The sequence below is a fragment of the Equus quagga genome, chromosome 6 (genome assembly GCF_021613505.1).
Source record: "Equus quagga isolate Etosha38 chromosome 6, UCLA_HA_Equagga_1.0, whole genome shotgun sequence".
NCBI classification, from domain to species: Eukaryota; Metazoa; Chordata; class Mammalia; order Perissodactyla; family Equidae; genus Equus; species Equus quagga.
Window position 1 is genome coordinate 20,030,540 of NC_060272.1, and position 23,577 is coordinate 20,054,116.

General features: G+C 34.4%; 1 protein-coding gene across 1 annotated transcript in view; it reads right to left on the minus strand.

The window, feature by feature from the left end:
• The window catches only part of GPC5 (glypican 5), a 693,690-nt gene that overhangs the window by 53,531 nt on the left and 616,582 nt on the right, over positions 1 to 23,577 (minus strand). The window contains exon 7 of the mRNA XM_046664799.1: positions 9,827 to 9,983. Coding sequence (XP_046520755.1) covers positions 9,827 to 9,983 — 157 coding nt within the window. The remainder of the gene's footprint in view (positions 1 to 9,826; positions 9,984 to 23,577) is intronic.

The following is a 23,577-nucleotide window of genomic DNA, read 5'->3' on the forward strand; positions in this document are numbered from 1 at the left end:
AGGAAAGGATACAAGACTGCAAATAACGTAAGTCAAAATTAGAAAAAAACTTAGAAATGAGGTTAGTGATTTTAAGAAAAGAAGAAAAGGAAGAAAAATTTATTTAAAAATAAAATCTAGAAGGAATGTAAAAGGAAAGAAACACCACTAGCAACACCTTGAGAAATATGAAAGGAAAAAGGAGTTAGATTTTAAAAATCAAAAATATGTTTAAAAAAATAAACATTGGAGAATATGCTGAAAATAAGTAAATACAATTCAACAGTGTATAATGGGTGTTGCTGAAGAAGAAAATCAAGAGAAGAAGAGAATAATTACTTAAAACTATAAATCAATAAAAATCTGCTAAAAAAGATTCGATACTACTTATTAAAAAAGGATAGCATGTTACTGAGAATGCTGACTCAGAACTACCAACACAGAGGTTTATTCTAGTAAAATTACTGCATTTTAAAAAAAAAGAAAACAAATTGTTGGGCACCGAGAAGGTAAAAAATACATATTTGGCTTATAAAGGGAAGAAAATTAGATCATTGTTAGATTTTTCTTTTTGCCAGCAATGCTTTCTGCTAGATTAGAAATATGTGCATATTGAAGAAATGCAAGGAAGGAAAATGTGAGCCAACATTCTTCACTTCAGCAAAATTGAATTTCATGGAAAAAGGGCACAAACTTTTATCACCAAGTAAGAACGTGTGAAATATTGTCTTCATCAGTCCTTCTTAAAAAATCTACTACAGAGACTTTGACATAAGAACTAGTAGTGAGCATTAAATATATAGTTACTGGAAGAATAAATGAAAGTTGAGTGGCAGATATAGTAGATGACCTAACTATATCTAGCTATTTCTATCCATCTATCTATCTTGTATCCATCTATCTTATATCGATATAGTTCCTTGCCAAGGAACTATGTAGACAGATCTTTCCATAGGGCTGTCTAATATATACCAATATCTATATCTATTATAACTATAAAATGGGGAGAGAATATGCATCAAATATGCAAAAATATAACTGATTTTAGTAATCATAATTCGTAGGGTATTTTTAGTATTATTGTGGTAATGTGGTATATCTAAAGTCGAATAAAGCAAATGAGTAATTGAGATATTTATTTCTATTATCACTTGTGTCTTTGAGAACTGTGTCTTGTGCCCAGATTGTGTTCATGAAACACCATTTCTTACTGAAACAAATCAAGGGTCATATAAAAATGACTGATTCCATGTCTGTGAAAGATAATACATCAGCTCAACTTGGAATATCTTGGTATACTCTATAGCAACGAAACTAGGCAAGACTTCGAGGATCATATCAAATGGACGCAAGAGCCAAATGGAAGAAGTGCCAATTGGCAAATACGGGACAATCTGGATTTCAATAAGGATAAGAATTACAAATGTTTTTAAAACTGAGTTCATGATGATATTTAAAAAAATAAAAAGAACTGGTCACCTTCTGAGAAAGACAGGGAGAATACTACTTCATTATCTTGAAACTGGTTAAATAAAAAAAAAAAGATCCAAGAATGTATCCTCCCTTTCCTGAAGGTCATAACCAAAATAGATAAGTAGGTCACTGAAGTGGACTTTTGTCCTGATAGCATCTGTCAAATATCACCCTATAGAAGAGGAAAAAGCCCACGGATATAAAAGAAATTTCAAATAAGGAAGTACACAAGGAATTTCATATACTTATGTAAAGAAAGGACAATTCAACAAATTATCATGATAATAGAAATTATATAGAATAAAATATTGTTCCAGTTTCTTTCTTTGGACAGATACAGAAAAGTAGTAGGAATGGGGAAAAAAAGTGTTTGCAAAAATGGAGAGCAACATGAGCTCTTATTTATTGCTGGTGAGAATATAGATTGACAAATCTCTTTGTAAACCAGCTTGACATTTCCTAGTAAAGCTTAACATATGCAAGCTTTGCTTTGTGACACTATTATGCTTATAGGTATACACTGCAGAGGCTCTTACCCATATGCATCAACAGATATGTTCAAGATGATTTATTAGCCACATGATTCACAATATCCCAAAACTGAAATCAACTCCAATATGCATCAAGTGTGTATATTCATAAATTAGAATACTATACTTCCATAAAAATGAATGAGTACAGCTACACCCATCAACATGGGTGCACCTCAAAAATATAACGTTTAAGGAAAGGAACACACCATGTAACAATAAAGACCAAACGGTTGCATTTATATAAAGTGCAAAACCCAGCAATATATTGTTTATGAAGGCATATATTGGTTAAAACTCTTAAGAAAGGAAAAGGAAATGATTTTTACATAATTTGTGATCATGGCAAACTCTCGGAGTGTGGTGTGCTCAGAGAAGGGTATGCTCTAGAGGTATGGAAATACTGTATTTCTTGGACTGGGTAGAGGGGTAGACAAATTCATTTTGTTATTTTCCTTAAGCTGTGTGTGTGTATGTGTATGTAACTATATCTTTATCTCTATCTCTATCTCTACATTTATCTCTATTTCTTTCTCTTTTTTTTTTTTTTTGTGAGGAACATTGTCCTTGAGCTAACATCTGTGCCAATCTTCCTCTATTTTGCCTGTGCGATGCCGCCATAGCATGGCTTGATGAACAGTATGTGGGTCCATACCCAGGATCCAAACCCGTGAACCCCAGCTTCCAAAGTGCACTGCACAAACTTAACTACTGCACCACCAGACCGGCCCCTATCTCTGTTTCTATCTCTATGTTATTATTATGACATCATCTAGTTTTATGGAAGATTCCTCTCTTGTTAGTTCACAGAAGCATTTAAGAAAAACTTTTTACATATTTTATTCAACACTTTATTTTGTTTAGTGGTGGGGGTGGGCGCTCTTGTAATGCTGTCTATGGATTGAGTCATTTAATCCTCACAAGGCTGCTTCTTGGAGACTACTGCTATTACTCCCATCTTAAGGAAATTTAGGTACAGAACAATTACTTGTGCAAGGTAGTGGTAAGTTACTTGTGCAAGATATACCTTATTTGTACATGTTTATTTTCCTAACCAGTTATCTGTATTGCTATTAAAAATAATTGCACACAGAAACTAAATGACCACACAGAAAAACTTTTAATAGTTCCTCTTTCCTATCAAATTAAACACAAACCCCTCCCTACTGAATTCAAAATCCGTTGTAAAATTTTGAACCCACATTTTAGACTTCCAACATTTTTTCAAGCAATTTGAATAATTTTGTGTCTCTGCAAGCATGCTCCTCCTTACTCCTTCTCTCCCCCCACCACTGTCTTTGTCCATGATGTCTCCTCCTCCCAGGGTTCCTTCCCTCCCTATTGTCAATTGCTGAAACCAAATCATGAGTCCATCCTCTCAAATGCCTTTCTCATAAACATTGCAGTCAAACGTTTTTTCCAGTTTGCCCTCTCTCTGCTTCCTTTATGAAGTATTTTCTGATTGCCCCTTTTGGATAGTCTCCCTCCTTTCTTTTAGTTCACATAAAACTTTGATTTATCTCTGTTGGAATTTAATGTGATACAGAGGATCATGCAAGATATTTCTTCAGTGTTCATTACAAACTGGAGGAGTTGATGAAGGTGAAACATTTCTGCTGAGATACCAGAGACACTGTTTCAAAATGGAAGTCTTTTTGAAGCAAGTGTAGGCTGAAGGCTTCAGGCCCTGAGAAAAGATGGAAGTGGTGCTCCTTTGGTGTTAGGAAATAAACGCAAGCCTCAAACCATCAAACTGGGACTACCAAAAATCATATAGGATAAGTCACTATTACTGGCCTAATTGTTATAGTCCCTAACGTCCTAGTGCATATGATGCTTTCTTGTAAAGCTAATACATAAACGTAGATACTGTTTTATAAGAGTTCATACTGTTTTAATAGAGAATTATTGCAGAGATACTAATAAATAAAGGCTGTAAGAAACAAGGGTGTAAATTTTTCAGCCTCACAGTGTGGTCCTTAGACCAGGAGCAACAGCATCATCTGAGAACATGTAAGGAATGCCAATGTCTCACTTCAGACTTTCTGTATCATACTTGATTTTAACAAGAGCCCCAAGTGATTTGTATACATGAGAGACTTTGAGAAGCTCTGGGCCCAGATCACGTGTTCTATTATTTATAGTTAGATGACTAATTAACTGGTCAAAAATCTAGATGAAAATACCCTTTCTATACAGTTAAAGGTATGGAAGTCATTAAAGAGCTGAAAGAATACCTAAGTTGTTTCCTCATGATGCATTTTATCAACTATACTGACTGAGGGAGAATATAGCAAGTTCAAAAACCATTCTGTTTATCTGCAACAGAATGATATAAAAAATAGACCTGGATATAAGTATGATTTATTCTTGGTCTTATTGACAGCTATATGACTTTGAGCAAGCAATGAGAAAATGTATCTGATGATATTTTCTTAAATTTTAATTTTTTGCTTACTCTATTGATCACACAGTCATACTTGACATAATGGTAGTCAAAAATACCATAACTTTTTTATTCTATGTCGTCTGGTGTGGGATGGATTTAGCTATAAAATTTTCAGAATGGCTGGTTCATCTGGAATGCATGCTAGGAGGCTCCTTAAGCTTTAGTTAATGTCTTCCCTCTTTACCTCAGTGATTTACATCATTTTTGTGTCTAAGTCAAAGCACTGAAAACCATTTCTTAGGCATTCAAGGACAGACCCTTTTATTTCAACTTTATCATTTAAACCCATGAATGGGATGTATAACTTTTCAAGAGAATGTAAGATGATTCATTACGTTTCCAGATTTCATTACACAATCTTGTTAGCAAAACAGCAAGCAGATAGGATGAATGTCAATTATTTAGAAACCAAAATGGAAATGTATAATCACAATAATATTCATGGTGATCACATATTAATTAAAATATATTTATCTTAGACTATTTCATTTCTCTTTAGTATAATTTTCATCAGCAGTGTAAAAACTGCAGTAGATGAAAATTTCAAAGTGTTTACAATTTTGAGCATTGAGCAGCATCAGGAAGTGTTTATTTGTGAATTTTTCTAGCGTTTTATCATGATCCTTCAGTATTAGGCACTTGGAAAATGTAGATCAAAATGTACAATCATTATTCAAGATTACTTTCACTGTGTCACAAAGGTTTGAGTCCAAGTAAGTTTATAAAGATGTTTTATGTTTAGCATAACTAAACATGGTAAATACATGATAAGCTATTTAGTTTTTTCCAGTACATTATCTTTAATTTGGGATAATTTATTAATGGACTATTTGTCAGCACTTTGCAAAGTAAACTGAATACATTTTATTTTAATCAAATTTGATGAAACTTTAATTTTAAAAGAATACACATACTTTTAATATGCATATTGGGAACTGTTATTAATGTAAATGAATCTTATATGCTTGCATTATCTGTTGGACATAATTTACATTGGAAAGAAAAACCATAAACTAGATAATTAAAAAAAAAACACAAAATAATTTCTACAAAATGAATAACTACATAGTTTTAGTAGTTATGGAAAGAAAAATAAAGATCACATTTCATGTCGCTTGTAGTATTTTCTGAGTTCTTCTTAACCTCCATGCCTAGCTGAGATTTTGAAATAAAGGTGATTTATGGTGAAAATAAGTTTGAGGAAGCCAAGAATTTCACTCATTCTACAATCTTGCATTGCTAAATAAATCAGTAACCTTTATTCTTCAGTGGTTAACAAAGTATCATTTTCATTTTACTATGCACATGGAATATACTATTTTCTTCCTAGGTCACTGTTAGTATCATGCTGTAGATGAATTTGTTAGAGGCTGATCTAAGGTTAGTTACTAAGTGACAAATACAAAGCACAATGTGAATAATAGTTCTATTCATTTTAGGCTGTAGAAGATCAACCAAAAATTCTTTCTAGATTTAGCAACTTATATTCCAATGTATTATCCTTCCATTTCCAAATTCATCTAATTTCAATTGAACGCTTTCTGTTTTCACTAGCTTACCTCCTGAGATAACGCAGTGGGGGATGCTTTATAAACTGGATAGTGCTATCGATGGCAGCACCATATTGTTATTATGGTGCAGTATGCAGTTTGGGGAACAGGGAATAGTCGTGAACAGAGATAGTAAAAGGTTTGAGAACTGAATCCTGGATTCCTCAAATATTTAAAATTTGGGATGATGATGAGGACCCATAAAAAAGAAGAGGAAGAGCAGAACCCATAAAAAAGAACAAGAAGAATCTACTGGTAAACAATCCTTGTAAAGAAAGACGTTGGGTGGCTGAATAAGAAGCAGTTCAGGAGGGCCTCAGGGTCAGAACGCTGCTGCGTTGGTACTCTGAATGCACAAGTCTTTGTGAACCTGTATCATGACTCTTCTGCAAACGCATGTTGAAAGCACTACTGGGGAAAAAGTCATTTGAACACTCACACAATCTGTTGTCATTTATAGGTTTCACAGTTAAATTATTTTTAAAATTGCTAAGGATGTTATATAATATTGTACGAGCAATGATGAATATGACAATAGACAGATTATCTCGGACAATTTGAAGACTTAAAATCACTCTACTATTTTTGAAGATACATCTGAATCAACTTGTGATCAAATTCATTTTGCCTGATACTATTATGGTGAACCTCTTTATCAAAATGAATTTGATCATGGGTTATATCTACAGCCTGTCTGCAGTGGCACGCTGGTTTGTTTTTCAACATTTGAAACTATCAACATTTGGGAATATTGGAATAGTCAAATAGTTGAAAAAGTGTTGATGATAATGAGAATAATTTTCCTCTGCATGGCTAAAAGAACAGAACTTGTTTTATTTCCACTGGTGTTTAGAACCTGCATCAGTTAGCTGCTCAGAAAGGATGGCAAGTGTCAGGGGTGAGAAGAAATGAAGGTTCAAAGCCATTCCAACCCTGCAATTCCAGGCTACTAGTGAAATATCCATATCTATCTAAATGAGCTAAAGTCAATACAACAAAAATATAGAACTTTCCATAATATTGGGATTTTTAAACCACTCTACTGAAATAGGAAAATATGTTCAGTTTCCTAAGAGTGAACACTGCATAGTATAGATAGCTGCTTTTTATAAGAAACATATCAGTTAACTTTTAATAATAGCCAATAGGTAGGATATGAATAGAGATAGTGTTAAAAGCTAAACATTTGTTGGATTATTTGATACCACTGGTGATGAAAACAAAATGATACCTAAAAGGTATATAAACATTTTGGTGATAAACCTTGGCACATAAATATGTAGACCCCTCTGTTGCCTAAAATAAACATGAACAAAAACAGAAACAGAAAATCAGTTCCAGTGATGATTAGTAAAATATTTATCAGCTTCGAACATTTGCATAAATGGAGCAAAATCATTAAATTTACAGGACATGGTATTAGTATTACTCCTTGCAATTATAAGTAGCTATAAATAAATAAATACTTATTAGTATAACTATTTTAAATCAGATACTTTTGCAGAGACAAATGAACTGCTTTGTACTTATGTTGTATTTTATAAAGAACTAACATCAGAGTAAGGAAGAAATAATGGTGCATTTCAAGTTCTTAACACAAATGGCACCTGGTAAACTTTCTAGAGCACAATATGTTTCAGTCATTAAGACCATCTAAAACTGTCTTAACTTGCTTTGGCAATATATCAAACTAGCCAAGCACAGGCAAGATATTATAGTGCTTTATAAAAAGAGAAATGTGACTTACGCTTTGCTACTCTTTCTGTCCCTCTGTATTTCAGCATGCTATCCACAGCGGTTTCCCAACCACTTATTAAAACTTGAAAGGCAACAGCTATAAACTCTTAGAAACGTGATAGGCAACTGACTGACAGCAGATGTGGACTTTTTTAACGTTTGCCTGTAGTTGCTAAAAACCATCTATATCTTAAATCTCCCCAATTCTGATGGATGGTTGCTTGTACCATACCTGTCTACTTCAGGAGTAATTGAAAACAAGGTTTTGAAGTAAAAAATTCATTCTTGCCACCTTGACAGTATTGTTTTGTGAGAAAACTATTAGCAGTTGAATATCCTCCCCTGTCTCTATTTCTCTTGTGAAATAAACCAAAAAGGTGTTATTTATTAATATGTAACAAATTCTTGAGCTTATGAATAACTTCAGGAGTAAAAAAATCTCCATAAAAATGTTAATTCTACACACACAAACAATTTATAGATGAAATTTCAACCTAAGCTATTTTTGATAACTTTTATGCCTTCAAACCCTGCTAATATTCAAATGACAATGAAATTATGATTCATATGAATACTCAAGATAGAATGAAAATGAAACATTAATATTATCCTAGTAGATAAGTATCATAACTCCAAAATACAATGGTGTTTTAACTCTTAGTAAAAATAATGTTTTCTAATGAAAACTCTTTTTTATTTTCTTCTTCATCCTTATTTTAATTTTTTGTCCTAAACAACAAAAGATAGGAAAACAAGAGAAATAAATCTGATAAACTATATTAATACCAATAAGAAGAACATATATCTTTATGTGCTCCTTTAAGGGTAGAAGGCATTTAATTTTCAATAGGAAATTGTATGAATACAGTAAGGAATTTTGTGGCCCTTTGTTTAATTGCTGCTCCAGTGTACTAAATCCCATCTATTTACTTTCTTTGTTCAATTTATTCTTGTTTGTAACAGAGAAACCTATATGTTTATGTTAACTGTTTTTTGATTTTTGTACCTCGTTTGACTTCCATTCCTTTAACCAATATATTTGCCTTATAAAACAAGATCCTAGAAAGAATGGGGTATTGATGCTTGAAGCATTTGTGGTGTTCTAAATTTACGGCAAGAGAACTGAAAAGTAAATGAATTCTTCTATCACCAAATCATGAAAGGACATGTCTAACAGGTCCAAAGCAGCCCTTTGTGATTTAGAGGGAGACTATAAGACCAGCTTCTAAATAGGGCTTCACAAGTCCAGAAAATTACTTTATAAAGTAATCAGCTTTGGTAAGACCTGAGATAAATGAATAGTTGAAACTTGGCCACTCTGGGTACATTAACTTTCATGCTTCTTTCTCAGTTGATAATTTTGGTGGTCTTGCTTATGTGAACATATGCATGTACGTAGCCATGGAAAGCCTATATTCCTCAGTTTATATGTGAAGACAAGGAAAGGACATTCATTTGGTGCTTTTTGTTGCTGTTATTTGGTAGTTCCATCTTTTATAGTAGTGACCAGTCTAGCAACACCAGAAACGGTTTTGAAACCTATACAATCAAAACAAGGTGAATGATTTTTGAGAATTTTTTGGAAGAACAAATTCATAAGAGTTAAATCCAAGTAGTTTTTCACCATAACTAACCATACAGTTAACCAATTTTTTTGCAATTTGACCATGATAAAAACCTAATAAAATAACATATCTTTTATATAATGGTGTGATGATATAATAAAATTTCCGAATTCGATTATGTAGTATGGCTTACCCAATCTAGTTTCACATTATTTAGCAATATACATTTAACATTCATCATTCATGTTATTTCATGCCCTAAAGATTATCCCGCTTTAAAATCCTTAATTCTCAGAACTGATGATCATTCACTAGTTTTTCACAGAAAAAAGTCATTTCCATTTAAAGCCATTAGTTAAAAATAAACAAAACCTCCAAGAGTGCATGACCTGAAAAACTAAAAATAGGTTCATTTTTATCTCCAATTCTTGTTGCATATTTCTGAATTCACTGTCATTAATTCTTTACATTCACAATAATAATTATCCTTACTTATATGTCAAAATCAATTCTTTAGGTGTGGTTGCAGAATCATACACTTACAGTCTGTGATCTTTAGTGTCCTCTTGACTTCTCCACTTCCTGATCCCCCACAACCATCTTCATCATCACAGTCCCCGCTGACCTGTTCAAGCATGCCACCACCACTGCCCATCTGAAGTTCCCACTTGTCGGGTTTGGGTGACCTACCCTGTAACAACTGAATATGGATACCAAAAACATTCATTAATAGCAAATTCAAATCAGCTGAAAAGGCCGTTCAAAAACATATGTAGAAAGTAGAATTATTTTCTTATGTGGATCCACTATTTTGGTGCAGACACCTTACCAAATCAAGTCTGGAAGAAAAAACTACTGAAATAATAATAAATAATGGGCAAGGTCTTACAGCTATAAACAGCTACAATCTGCATATTAGCTCTGTGATTAAGCTTTAGATAAGGCTTTGGAAAGCAAATAAAACCAGACCTTCTTGCTTATGGATAGTTTGCCTAGAGAAATTTTTGTTTCTGAATAAACAATGTTTAAGCATGGTAAATCAAGCTCTAACACAACACAACTCCCTTGGCAGGATATTGTCTGATAACATTGTGATGTTTTGTAAACCAACAGTCCAAAAATTTTCAGAAAGTAGAGTACTATTCTTTCAGAAGAGATTCAATCAAAAGAATTAGAATTTTGGACATATTTATTTATAGCTTTATTTAAACTCTCTGGATCAAATATATAGTCCAATGCATATGGCACAGAACTGAACCTGGGGACAAAAGACTTGGGTCCTATTTCCATTTCTACAAATCACTGAAGAAATTTAACCAACTTCTCAGTTCTTGGTTCTCAAGTATTTCATTTACTTTTATGAGCAAAATAGATGGAATAGCCATTTTACCCTACAGCACAAGAGTGCTAGTAACATTTTTGAGTAATATTGGAAATGCCTGAACTCCTTTTCAAGAAGGTGATGTTATGAATAATAGAAGCTAAGACTGAGTAAAATGATCCAATATGTGACATTTACCCCTCTAAGGCAGTTTTGGAGAGCACATGACCAAGCAAGAGCACTAGAGGGTACCACTCTATTATGAATGAAATGTACCACTGCTCACCAGTGAATGGGCATTTATGAAACGGGTGCGTTACGAAAGTATTAGGGCTGTTACTTCCAAGAGATTCTCCAAATTGTATTGATTAGCAAACAGTAATTAACCACACAACCCAAGGACATCATTTCATATTGAAAAACATAGAGTGAAGCATCCTCAGTACATCTAAGACAAACATGTTTAGCATTTAAAGAACACTTACATTAAGCAACTGGACTATGACCATTCACAAGTTTTCAAAATTAAAAATAAAGTTAGGTTAAAAATTCTGAAATATTACAGGTCTTTAAAGCTTATTTTTCCCTAACAAAGTTTAAATGTTAAAACAATTTGACAAAAATTTATTTCTATTTATCAGCATTTCCAATAGTGTGTTAACAGGTGTTAAATTTAAAAATAAGGCTTCTTTCATGGTCAAGTGAATTTCGGAAACGTTAAGTTAAACAAAACTTCTTCACTGTGTTTAATGCAGTGACGCGTATGCTGCTGCCTACAGGGGGTATGACAATGAAGAAACAGAGATACGTAACAAAAAACATAAAAATTCAAAATCTGAGAAAAGAAAGGAATGATTAGCAGTATTATTTTATATAAATAATATAAAAATTTTAAATAAAGTAATAATTTATCATTTGTCATTTAGCATAATCACAAAGGGCTTGAACTTTAAGGTCCAACATACTTTGATTTAAATCCTGATTCTGATTATACTAACCATGAGACTTTGGACATTGGGTGAGCTCCTGAATAATTCAGTTCCCTCATGTCTAAAATAGAGACAATAATATACCTGGGCCATTGTTCTTATTGTCAGGAAAAATATAGGCAAAGTTCTCTGCATAGTGTTGGCACATTAAAAATGAATATATTTTGGTTATTGTTATCTCCTTTCTTGCATATTCTATTAGAATATCACTTAGACACCTAGAACACATTCATTGAAAAAAACTAATTGATAAGGAATTCAATGACATGACTTAGATTAAAACTTTTCAAAGTATTATCTGACAAGCGCAACAAAAGCCCAGCTTTCTAGTGACGTGTTACTCCTTTTTACCCCTGACATTCTTTCTCAACATTTTCCCATTTCAAATTTAGTCCCCCTTTCCTTCTGTAAGTATTCTTCCAATATTTAACCAGGACCTTGGTCAGATCAAGGTGGACTCTCCTGAACAACAGCAACATATAAATCACGAAGACCCAACTCACTGAATTTGAACTCAAAAATGCAAACAGAGAGACAGTATGTTTAAAACAAAGCTTACTGGTTTAGGAAACTGGTTTTGTTTGAAAGTGACCGAATACCTTAATTCTCAGAGAATGATTCATTTATTTATAGTAACTGGTAAAAATAATAGAGAACAAATTTTTTTTAATTAGTATGTTTACTACATTTCTCTTCTCCATCACTTCAGTGATGCTAAGAAACATCTAAGGCTCATGAACTCACATTTTTAAGAAAGAAAACTGTACAAAAACTTTATTTTAATTTAATTTTGACTCTCTGTGGTGGGTAGAACTTTAAAATGGGTCCCAATTCTTCTCAGTCTAATCCCTGGGACTGTGAATATGCTGTGACTGTCACAGCCACTATATTATACTGCAAAAGGAATTTCGCAAGTGTAATAAAGGTTATTAATCAGTTGCCTTTGAGTTGATCAAAAGGGAGATTAACCAGGTGGATCTAATGTAATCACATAAGTTCTTTAAAAGCAGAAAGTTTTCTCTGGCTGTCAGCAGAAGTCAGAGAGACTGGAAGCCTGGGGTCGGGAGAGGACTGGGGGTGAGAGATCATGCTGCTGCCCTTCAAAGTGTGACCTGGATGCTGTGAGTGGGCCTGTGGGAGAGTCTGCCCGAAGTCCTGTGGCATCTGGGAACTGAACGACTAGCAGCCTCCAGGAGGTGAGACTGATCTACTTTACAGCCACGGAGGAATCTGGCCCTCAGTCCTACAGCTGAGTTCTACCAACAATCTACATGAGCCTGGAAGCGGATACTAACCCCAGGGCTCCCAACTGAGTCAAGCTAGGCTGAAAACTTGACTTCAGCCTTGTGAGACCCTGAGCCAAGCTCCCTGAGCAGTGAGCTCACCAGCCTTCTGACCTATGGCACTCCCAGTTAATAAACGGTGTTGCTTTAAACTGCTAATTTTGTGGTTATTTGTTATATAGCAAGAGAAAACGAATACATTCTCTAACCTCAAATGGGCCACACTTACTTCTTCACGCTCTTTTTCTTTGGTCTCTTTTAATATTCTAGCATATTCCTCAGAACAAGTTGTCAACATTTCCATAAGACATCACCTTACTGGGAAGATCGTACCCTTGGAAACAAGCTATCAGATTTTACCTTTTCTCCACTTTTCAGTTTCTCTGCCTCTTTACAATCCCTCTCACTGTTTTCCATGTCTCTGAACAAGAGACATAATTGCTGTTTCCTATGATCAACTTATCCAAATATATCCAGGGTCTCATCTGATCCATGTTTCCAGGTCTCCAATAAGCCCATCTCCCTCTGGTAGGGTCAATATCTCTGTCTCCTCTGCATAAAGTTTCTGCCTTATAATACTTATTTTTTTACTTCTCAATCATCACACATCCACAAATGTTCATTTCCATTCTCACAATTATAATAAAACAATTTGTAAAAATTCCCAATAAATTTCTAATCAACAAAAATAATGAGTTTTTCACAGTAAGATCCTGAGTCAAAATCCCACTTCTTTTGGACTGAACTAGTCTGGTTTCTTCTTAGTTTGATGATCTTTCTCCTCACACTTCCAAAAGAATAGAGATAAATGTTTCAGTTAATAGTATAAATCCTCTATTCTTTCTTGTTAGTCTCCCTCTGACAGACTGTGCTCTTACCTGTATACAAATTACACTCAAGTCTTCATTTGAAGTCCTTGTTATTCTTTAGTTCATCTCTAAGCAGCAATTGGATACAAAATGTACTCTACCACTTTGTGTCTTAGAATAGAACTATTCATCTCCACTTTTCATGTATCATTACAACTTATCTTCCCAACTCCCTCATTGCAGGGGATATTAGTCTCTCCTACCTACCGTCACCATATTATTTTCCCCAAATCAGTACTTTCACCATGTCATTTCTCTGCTTTAATGCTTTTTGTGACTCTTTACCATCAAAAACCACTGGTTCCCAACATATGTCTGGAAGAGAAATATCAGTCCAGATAGATGAGTCACAAAGAGGTTCTGTGGTAAAATGTTTGGGAAATTCACACTATGACACCTTCTGGATATCCATGAACTAAAGCCTCATGAGAAATCTTATAGCAAGCAATCTTTTTCAGTTGAGATTCACTTCATATTTTCCAAATTTATGTAAGCAAATTAACCCCTCCCCTCACTATGCACCCATTGACATACTTTTGGAAATGAGGCCTAGAAAAAAGTTTAAATTCAACCTGCATAATAAATTCAGTCCCTATAATATACATTTTTAAAAACGATGTCTAAAGATGGCCCCTCAGCACCCAAATTCTGCCACAGAGGAGTCTGTTTTTCTCACAGATATTGTGTGCATTTACACGTCTATAATCTTATTTATGCTGGTTATACACTCTTCGCTTCCATCTTTTGTTTTTCCTCCACATAGGATACCCCCTTTCCTCTTCCTGTTGTATCATCTTGTACCTAAATTTTAAGTTCAAACTCAAATAACTCTTTCTTCACTCTATACTTGTTTCTCTAATCTTTTAAATCTGTGTATATTATTTACCGACACTTAACTTCCTTGAGTATACGCTACACTTTTCTGATTAACGGTGAGTTCCTCAAAGATGAGGCCATGATTTAATGATCTTTATACTCCTCATCATGACAAGAGGGGTTTCCAAATTGTAGATGCTAAATAAATATATTTTAAATTTGAAAGTAATGTGTTAAGCTTACCTTGTCTTCAGTGACCCTTATATCTAATTTATTAAAGTGTTTTCACTTTTACTCAAATCTTTAGAGGCCATGATGTTCTAGAATACTTTGGATTCATTTTTATCGCTGGCAGATTGATTCATTTATTCACTCAATGATATTAATTGAGTGTATAATATGCAATGCGTATTAGGATATGCATGCATTTCAAAGAAGACATAGTCTTAGTTCTTAAAAAGTGCTTAGTATATACCCTACTTTTGAAGTTGGCATTCACGAATATGCAACAAGATAAAATTAAAATAAAAGAAATAATCTGAAATCAGGAAAAAGTTAAAACAGACTAATGGTTTAGTTTTGTGGTCTTGCTAAATTATTTTTCTTTTTAATCTTTAATAAGAAATAAGTTAAAACAATTTTATTCCCGAGCACCTGGAAACATCTAAGAAGTTGTTTAAACGAAAATTTGACATTGAAAGATCATGCCAAGAAATATTTCCCAGTATATTTGTTTGCCATCCCAATTACTATAAACTAGAAAGAAAAGAGATGTTCCAATTACTTTTTTCAATGAAAATGTAGGAATATTTTTCTGATTCATGAAAAACTTAATTTTTTTCTAGAGTAGGCAAGGAAATTTAGCTTCATGATTTGGGTCATGGGGTAACGAAATTCTCCTCTGTGCTTTTATGGGGGTCAGCTCTTTATAATCCTTTCCTCCTCCAAGGCCTCAGGGAGACAGCATGAAAATCACTCCCCCATGCTCTGTCGGCCCCAGCCTCATGGACAAGCATTATTTCACATCCTACTCTTAAACCACTCTTGACAAATATACATAGCTCTCAAAAAGAGAATCCCTCCCCAAAACGTCTTTAATAAAACAAAAAGGTTTGAAAATGTGCACATTTAAAAGGAACATGCACAAATAAAATGACTGTAGAATGATAATGACGCCAAATTCTATAAATGACACATGAAAATCAATCATATTACAGTAGACACACTCATGTCACTTACTGTAATAAATCTTCCATTTTCACCACATACACAAATAGCTATTCCATATATTCATAAAACATAGAATGTTATAAGAAATTTTCAAAGCTTAAAAACCCAAATAAATTTAACATTACTTCTCTGGAACTTCATTTTCTGCATTTGTAAAACAGAATAAGAATATCTATTTGGAAGGTTTTGTGAGTTATTATTTGGATTAAATTATGTAAAGTGTTAGTATATAGTATTTACTTAGTAAGGGTTTGTTATCTATATCATTATTATAACCAGTAAGAAGTGATATCACTACCCTGATTCTTTCTTTGAAGGAGGAAACTTATGAGAGTAAATATGTCTCTCTTCATCCTCTTTCTGCCTTGTCTCTATCTGAGTCTGCCCAGATGTAAAGATGATGGCATTTTGAACCCTTGAACCCTGTCATGATGGTGACAAAGTCGATCAATACATACATATTTATAGAACAATTACAACAGAAGAAAGGGCATGATTTTGAGTACCAGCCACAAATTAATCGTGTGGCTTTAAGCAAATCACTTAAGCTCATTAAAACACATTTTAGTCTATTGAATAACAATGCTTGGGAAAGCACTTTATATACCATAAAGCACTGGGCTCATTTTTAGTGTTCTGTGCAAGACACGACATCCACAAAATTGAAAGTCAACAAAGTGAGAACAGCATAAAAAATACCAACAACTTTTAGGGTGTTTCTCCTTTCTTCAATGCCGTGCAGTTTGTGCAGTCAGCTGATTAGATGAAAATAGTCAGTTTTGATGACTGATGCTTCCTGCTTATGTTTAATTGGTTTAGAAACCTCATCAAGGATGCTATCTTGGAGGATGAGTTTGGTGGGTAGAATATCTGATGACTCTAAGGCAAATGTATTTCTTTCAGCGGTTGAATTAATCTCTCAATAGACTCAATTTGCTTTTTACTAACTGTCTGGCAATAGCTCATAGTTGAAACAGCCTTTCAAGCACTTACAATAAAATCTGGGTATAGATGGCTCACATACCCAACACGTTTGCTGTGAAAGAGAAACTTAGTCATCACATTCAAAAATCTCCAGTGTGAGAGCCACTGAATGTGCTTCAAAATCTCGTATATAATGATACATTTCTAAAATACTTCCTCCATCTTCTTGCAATCATTTATATGGATATATCAGAAGTAAATATGTGTTTAGAAAGTGTTAGTCATCATATATGTACCTCTAGTCATTTATTCAAATGTAGATGTGGCAAAATATGCTGTCTTACAATGTTATACTATTGATGAGAATATGTAAGTGAAAATTAAAATGTTGACAAAAAGTTCAAACCAGAAAACTGAAGATATAGAAAAAATTCATTTCATCATTAATAAAACATCTCGAAAGAATACACTATAATTATAGACTGAAAAATCTCTATGTCTCTATACACATTCAAATATATACATATGCACAAATTTAATTTTGTTAAAAGCAACTGGTATCTGCACTTTCATACAGTTTTGGTGACATCTATAAAGAAATGTCTGGGAAATAGGAAAACAACCAAAGCTCATAACATTTTAAAATTGGAAATCTGATTCAAAATTCCTCATGATGTATTTTTAAATTTATCTCTGTAACATATTTCAAATGAGACCTTTTTAAGAAAAGCTCTTTATGTAACATGCTCTCATTATTCTTTTTGCAACTTAACTTCCCTTTCCCCAAACCTCCATCTACACCCTAGTACACTCCACTCTATTCGCACCTTCCTCACCAACACTGATATAGTCATCTTTCACAAATTTTTCTTATACCAAACTTTCCCAGTCTTTCTCTTTCAAATTTAGAAAATATTTTATTCACATAATCTAACTACCACAAATCTCCAGATTTATCTTTTCAAAAGCAGCTAAATCTTTCTAGACTATTCTACCTAAAAAGCCAAACACGTTTTATGATCTGTCGTGTTATGCTAAGTTGACCAGACAGAGAAGTCATTTCTGTAGATTTCTTGTCAGTGTTTGTTTTAAGTTTGAGCTTTCCAATCTCAGCTTCTGTTGTGCCAGTAATTTGAAAGGTCACTGTTCTGTTGGCATTTGGTTTATTCAATACGGTCTGGCAATTTACTATAAAAGTCTCATGATTTTGTAAATAGAGTACTGAACTTAGAAAAGGCTTACTATGTTCACTCTCTGGCCTCTAATACGACAAAGAGATCATTTGTTCTTATTCCCATAAGAGAATCACATATGTCTCCCTTCCACCATGCTGGATCCTTACCTCCAACTCCAAATGGAGCCAGTTGTATCTTCTGAGCTGTCATAGTGACCAGATAAGTTTATAATTAAGGCATGTCCTAGTGTACTCTAAATTAGACCTTACAGGAGAGTTAAAAGTAAAACCCAATAAATAATTGCAGGAATAAAGTGGAAATAGAGAAATAAACACAACCTCAAAAGGAACTCAGAAAAATTGTGAGACCAAAAGAGGAAGTATGCATGCTAAATGTTATCAATTCTCAAATGGCTCTTGTGAAACGTCTATGTGAAGACACACCAAGGACCTGAAAAGAATTGGTGAGAAAGAAAAAAATCTTGTAGTTGGCCCTGTGGCCTAGTGGTTAAGTCAGCATGCTCTGCTTTGGTGGCCCGGGTTCGGTTCCCGGGCCCAGACCTACGCCACTTGTTGATGGCCATGCTGTAGTGGCCACCCACATACAAAATACAGGGAGACTGGCCCAGATGTTAGCTCAAGGTGAATCTTCCTCAAGCAAAAATAGGAAGATTGGTAACAGAAGTTAGCTCAGGGAAAATTTTCCTCAGCAAAAAAAAAAAAAAAAAAAGAAAGAAAGAAAAAGGAAAAAAGAAAAAAGTCTTTCTTAGAAGACAACCCCAGGGTTAATGTCAAAGCCTTCTATCAAAACATCCATGTTAAGTTAGCTAGAAAGGTACACAAGATCAATGAACAGAGTAGGGGAAGAAACAAGGATATTTTGTGAGTAAGCAATGTATAATGATCTTATAGCAGAAGATCAAGAGAATAAAGGGGGCAGGAAACTGGGGGCTATAAGTAAGCTAAAAACATGTAACATGTTTAGTGGAATAAATAGATGTGCAGTGCAAATTCTCAAACATTTTATGAGCAGGACATGATGTATACCAACTATACTTCCCCAAATTGCAAAAAACTGAGAATTATTTTCTTGATGTCACTATCCTACTTCCAAGCTAAGTTATTAATGATTTTATAAATCATTATGACATACTCACCAACATACACACACACACACACACACAAATCACATATACATATTGTCACACACAAATACAATAGGACAGAAACTATTCGGGTTCCTTGCCAATTCAGCTTAGCCTGTGGTTGAAATTGAAGGCACTCTAAACATGAATGATCAGATATTAAATAATTTCATCATTTTGCATTTCTTGGGTGCAGAGCAAATTTATATTATTCATGGTGTGGTTTATCATTGAATAGTCATTTTTTAACATGCCAAAAGCCTGTATCTCTTTAACTAGGTCTTCATACGCATGAGAGATGTTTGCATATCCACCAAGGTAATAGAGACTAACATGCACATTTGCCCCAAATGGAGAATAACTTGTGAACTGGGTTACCTCAGGAAACTGCCCTGCTTGGTATGGGCGGCAACACAAGTAAAGATACTGGTAACTTACTGCTGAGAACAAGCCTAGCCGTTTGCCTAGTTAACCCATATCATCTTGACATGATAGGGCACAACAACTGAACTTCCAAAACATGGATAGAACACAACTGAACATCTGTTGCTCCTGAGGAAACAAGTGAAACTATCGCAAAACATGGACAGATTGATTGAAGACAAATTCCAGACAACTCAGCGTCACCTGGAGAATTCGGTTTCTATTAACCGCATTCGAATGAAGTGAACCTGGGTCCATATTATAAAGGTAGTTTACATTACATGCATTTCCTAGTTAATGACGTAGGTAGTATTAATTTTACATGTGTTACCAAGTGAGTGGTTTTCTTCCTTCATCTCCCCTGATGAATTTTGCCTCACCTGCTCGGTCACAAAGAAAGAATTGGCAGGACTAGTGTTTCAGTTATCTCCACTGACAGTAAGCCCATGTAATTTTTACATGGAATATGGGAATGCACATTTTCCATTAATAACCTAGAGTTTTCCTTGCCATTTCATTTTATGATCTTACTGTGTTTCTAACAGGACCACAAGATTTATGTCATTCAGTTGTGTGTTGTTATCATTGTCCTTTAACCACTTATCTGCGTGAGACTGATGTCATGGAAAGGCAGAACAGAAAAAAAAAAATAAAAGGAAGGAAGGAAAGAAGGGAGGGAGGGAGGAAGGAAGACTTTAATCATGATACATTGCCAATGTAAGGGCTCTCTGAATAGAACAGATTTTTATTTGTTAAAGCATCAAAATTTCCATTGCCTTTTGAAAGAGCTGTGAAGGATTGCAAATTTATTTAAAACCTGGTTTTGGCAACTAATCTAGATTTCCTTCATTGGCCAGCTGTGCAGAATTCATTCTCAAATCCTCTGTTAAAACAGTCTAGACAAGATTCTCCTAAAGTTTCCCAGTCTACTAAAGGTTTACTTCCAAAAGGAGCTCATTTGGATTCCATTTAGTATGACACCCTCGTGTATGCCAGATGGTAACAAGGGTTATATCTTCACAAATGTCACTCTGATTTTCACCTTTGTAATGAAATTCCATTAATCTAGCTTTCTTTACATAAACCATAAAAATATGGACAATAATTTGCCAAATAAGGATTAAGAGAACGTGATTTTGCTAAATATTCTAGAAATAATTTAAGAAAAATGGGTCAAATTTGTGTTTGTCTTTGGGAGGCAGTGGGTGAGTATTTGACTTGGATTCTAGGCCAGATTCTCCCATTAACTATTTAAATGTGTGGCCTTAAACAAATCATTTAATTTTGCTGAGCCTAAATGTTCCAGCTGAAAAAAGGAGGAGGTTGAAAGTTCCAAAATGTGTCTTATAGCTCCAAAATGTTTAATTCTAATATGTTTCAAGCCATTCTAACGTTTGGTTTAGAAATAGGTATTATATCATCAAGGCTTATTGCAGTCCTCCTTGATATTCATTTCAATTCTGGTCCTTTATCCGTTAGATTTAATTTTTGGATTTTTAAAAAATGATAGTATACATTTCTTATGGGTTGAATTGTGTTTCTGCAAAATTGTGTTGAAGTCCTACCCCCCAGTACCTTAGAACGTGACCATATTTGGAAACTGAATCTTTACAGAGGTAATCAAGTTAAATGAGGTAATTTGAGTGGGCCCTAATCCAACGCAATTAGTGTCCTTATAAAAAGGGAAAATTTGAACACCAGGACAGACATGCACAGTGTAAAGACCATACGAAGAGACACAGGGAGAATGCCATGTGAATGTGGAGGACTGGACTGATGCATCTACAAGCCAAAGAGTGCCAAAGATTGCCAGCAAATCACCAGAAACTAGGAGAGAGGCATCCAACAGATTCTCCTTCACAACCCTCAGAAGGAACCAACCTTGCTGACATCTTGATTTCAGACTTCTAGCCTCTAGAATGGTGACACAATAAATTTTGTGTTGTTTTAAGCCACGCAGTCTGTGGTATCTCATTACCACAGTAGCCCTAACGTGAATACAAAGTTACATACTAAAAAGTGCATAGATCATAAGTGTACAATGTCAAGAATTTTTCAATATGAACTTAGCCATGTAAACACCATAATCACAACACAGAACATTACCAGCATCTCAGAAGCTTCTTGTATGCCTCAGTCATTTTCTTCTCCCGAAGACAACACTAGTCCGACTTCCTCCACCATAGGTTCCTTTTTTTCTGAGGAACTTTACATGGACATAAGCATGTCTGTGACACTATAGATGTAGCAGAACTTCCTTCTTTTTAATTGTGGTATTTTATTCTATTGTACCAGTGAAACATAACTTAACTCTCCATTCTTCTGTTGGTAGACAATCATACTGTTTCGAGTGTCTGGGTATAAAAATAATGTTGCTATGAAAATCTTTGAAATACGTTTTTGTGTAAAAACCCAGTCATATCTGTTGTGTACATACCTAAATGTGGGATCACTAGGTCATAGAGGTAGGTATCTGTTAAACCAAGTTAGCTTTATTTATTTACTTGTTTATTTTCCTTCTTTTCAATTAATGTATGATTTACTTAAAATAGGGCGTGCAGATCTTAAATATACAGCTCAGTGAGTTTTCCTATAGATCCACACAAAAATACAACTCAGATTAAAAATATGTTACCTTACAAGCACCTCAAAAATCTCATTGTTGTCATCTTAGTCAATAACCGCAATCAAAAGATAATTCCTATTCTGATCTCTATCCACACAGATTCATTTTGCCTATTAATTAACTTCATAGAAATAGTCTCATGCAGTATATATCCTCTCGAATATGGGTGTTTTTATTCAACATTATGTTTTAAACATTCATCATATTCTTGTGTATACCAATAGTTCATTCTTTATTATTGTGCAGGGGAGGACAAGCATCTTTTCCTTCGAACTTCTCCTCTGAAGCCCCTATTACAAAGACAAATTAATAACAGAAAAGCATACAAATTTATTTAAAAGAGCTCTTGCATGACATGGGAGCCTGCATTAGGAAGAAGCAGTTAAACCTGAGCATACTTATACTAGGTTTGATGAAGAGTAGAAAGTCGTGGGGAAATGTGACAGGACAAAAAAACGGAATGAGCAAAGTGCAGTAAACTGGGAAAAACAGCAAGGCTTGTTCTCTCAGATTCCCCTTGGCGTCCCTCACCTTCTATGATGAGGAGGCTCCTTTTCAGCAGGTGCCTCTCACACGAGGTCTTTATGACCTGCTTCAGGGGACGGTCAGAAAATCCTTCCTGCCCCTCTCTTTGTCAAATTTCTCCAGCTATTCAATTCAGATATTCAAAAATTCTTCAGATTTTCAAGGTGCCATATTTTTGGGTAGCATGTCCTGAAGCATGTCAATTGCAATACAGGTACAGTCATCCCTCGGTGTGCGGGGGATGATTGGTTCTAGGACCTACTCCATAGATACCAAAATTTGAGGATGCTTGACTCCCTTATATAAAATGGTGTAGTATTTGCAAAGAACCTACTCACAACCTCCCATATACTCTAAGTCATCTCGACATTACATTGTATTCCCAATACAATGTAATTAGTTGTTATACCGTACTGTTTAGAGAATAATGACAAGAAAAAAAAAGCCTGTACGTGTTCAGTACAGACACAACCATCCTAGGCCTTTCAGTCCATGGTTGGTTGAATCTGCAGATGAGGAACCACGGATGTGGAGAACCAATTACATTCCATTTTATGAGTATACAGCAAATTATTTATTTACTTCAGTGTTATTGGACAACTCATCTGTTGCCAGTTAGGGCTATGATAAATAATACTGATTGAATATTCTCGTACATGTCTTTTGGTGGACTTAAGCATTCATTGATCTTGAGTATATATCCAGGAGTGGAATTGCTGGGTCACAGGGTATATAAATATTTATCTTTAGTAGAAATTGCCAAGGAAATGTTCAATATGGTTGTCAGATTTACATTACTACCAGCAATACATGAGAGTTGCAGTTGTTCCACATCTTCTGCAACACTTGGTCTTATTGGACATTTCACTTTTAGTTATTTTGTGGGAGTGTAGTTGTATTTTAGTGTGGTTTTCATTTACATTTTATTAATGATTAATGATTTCCATATGGTTTTGGTTTGTTGGTATC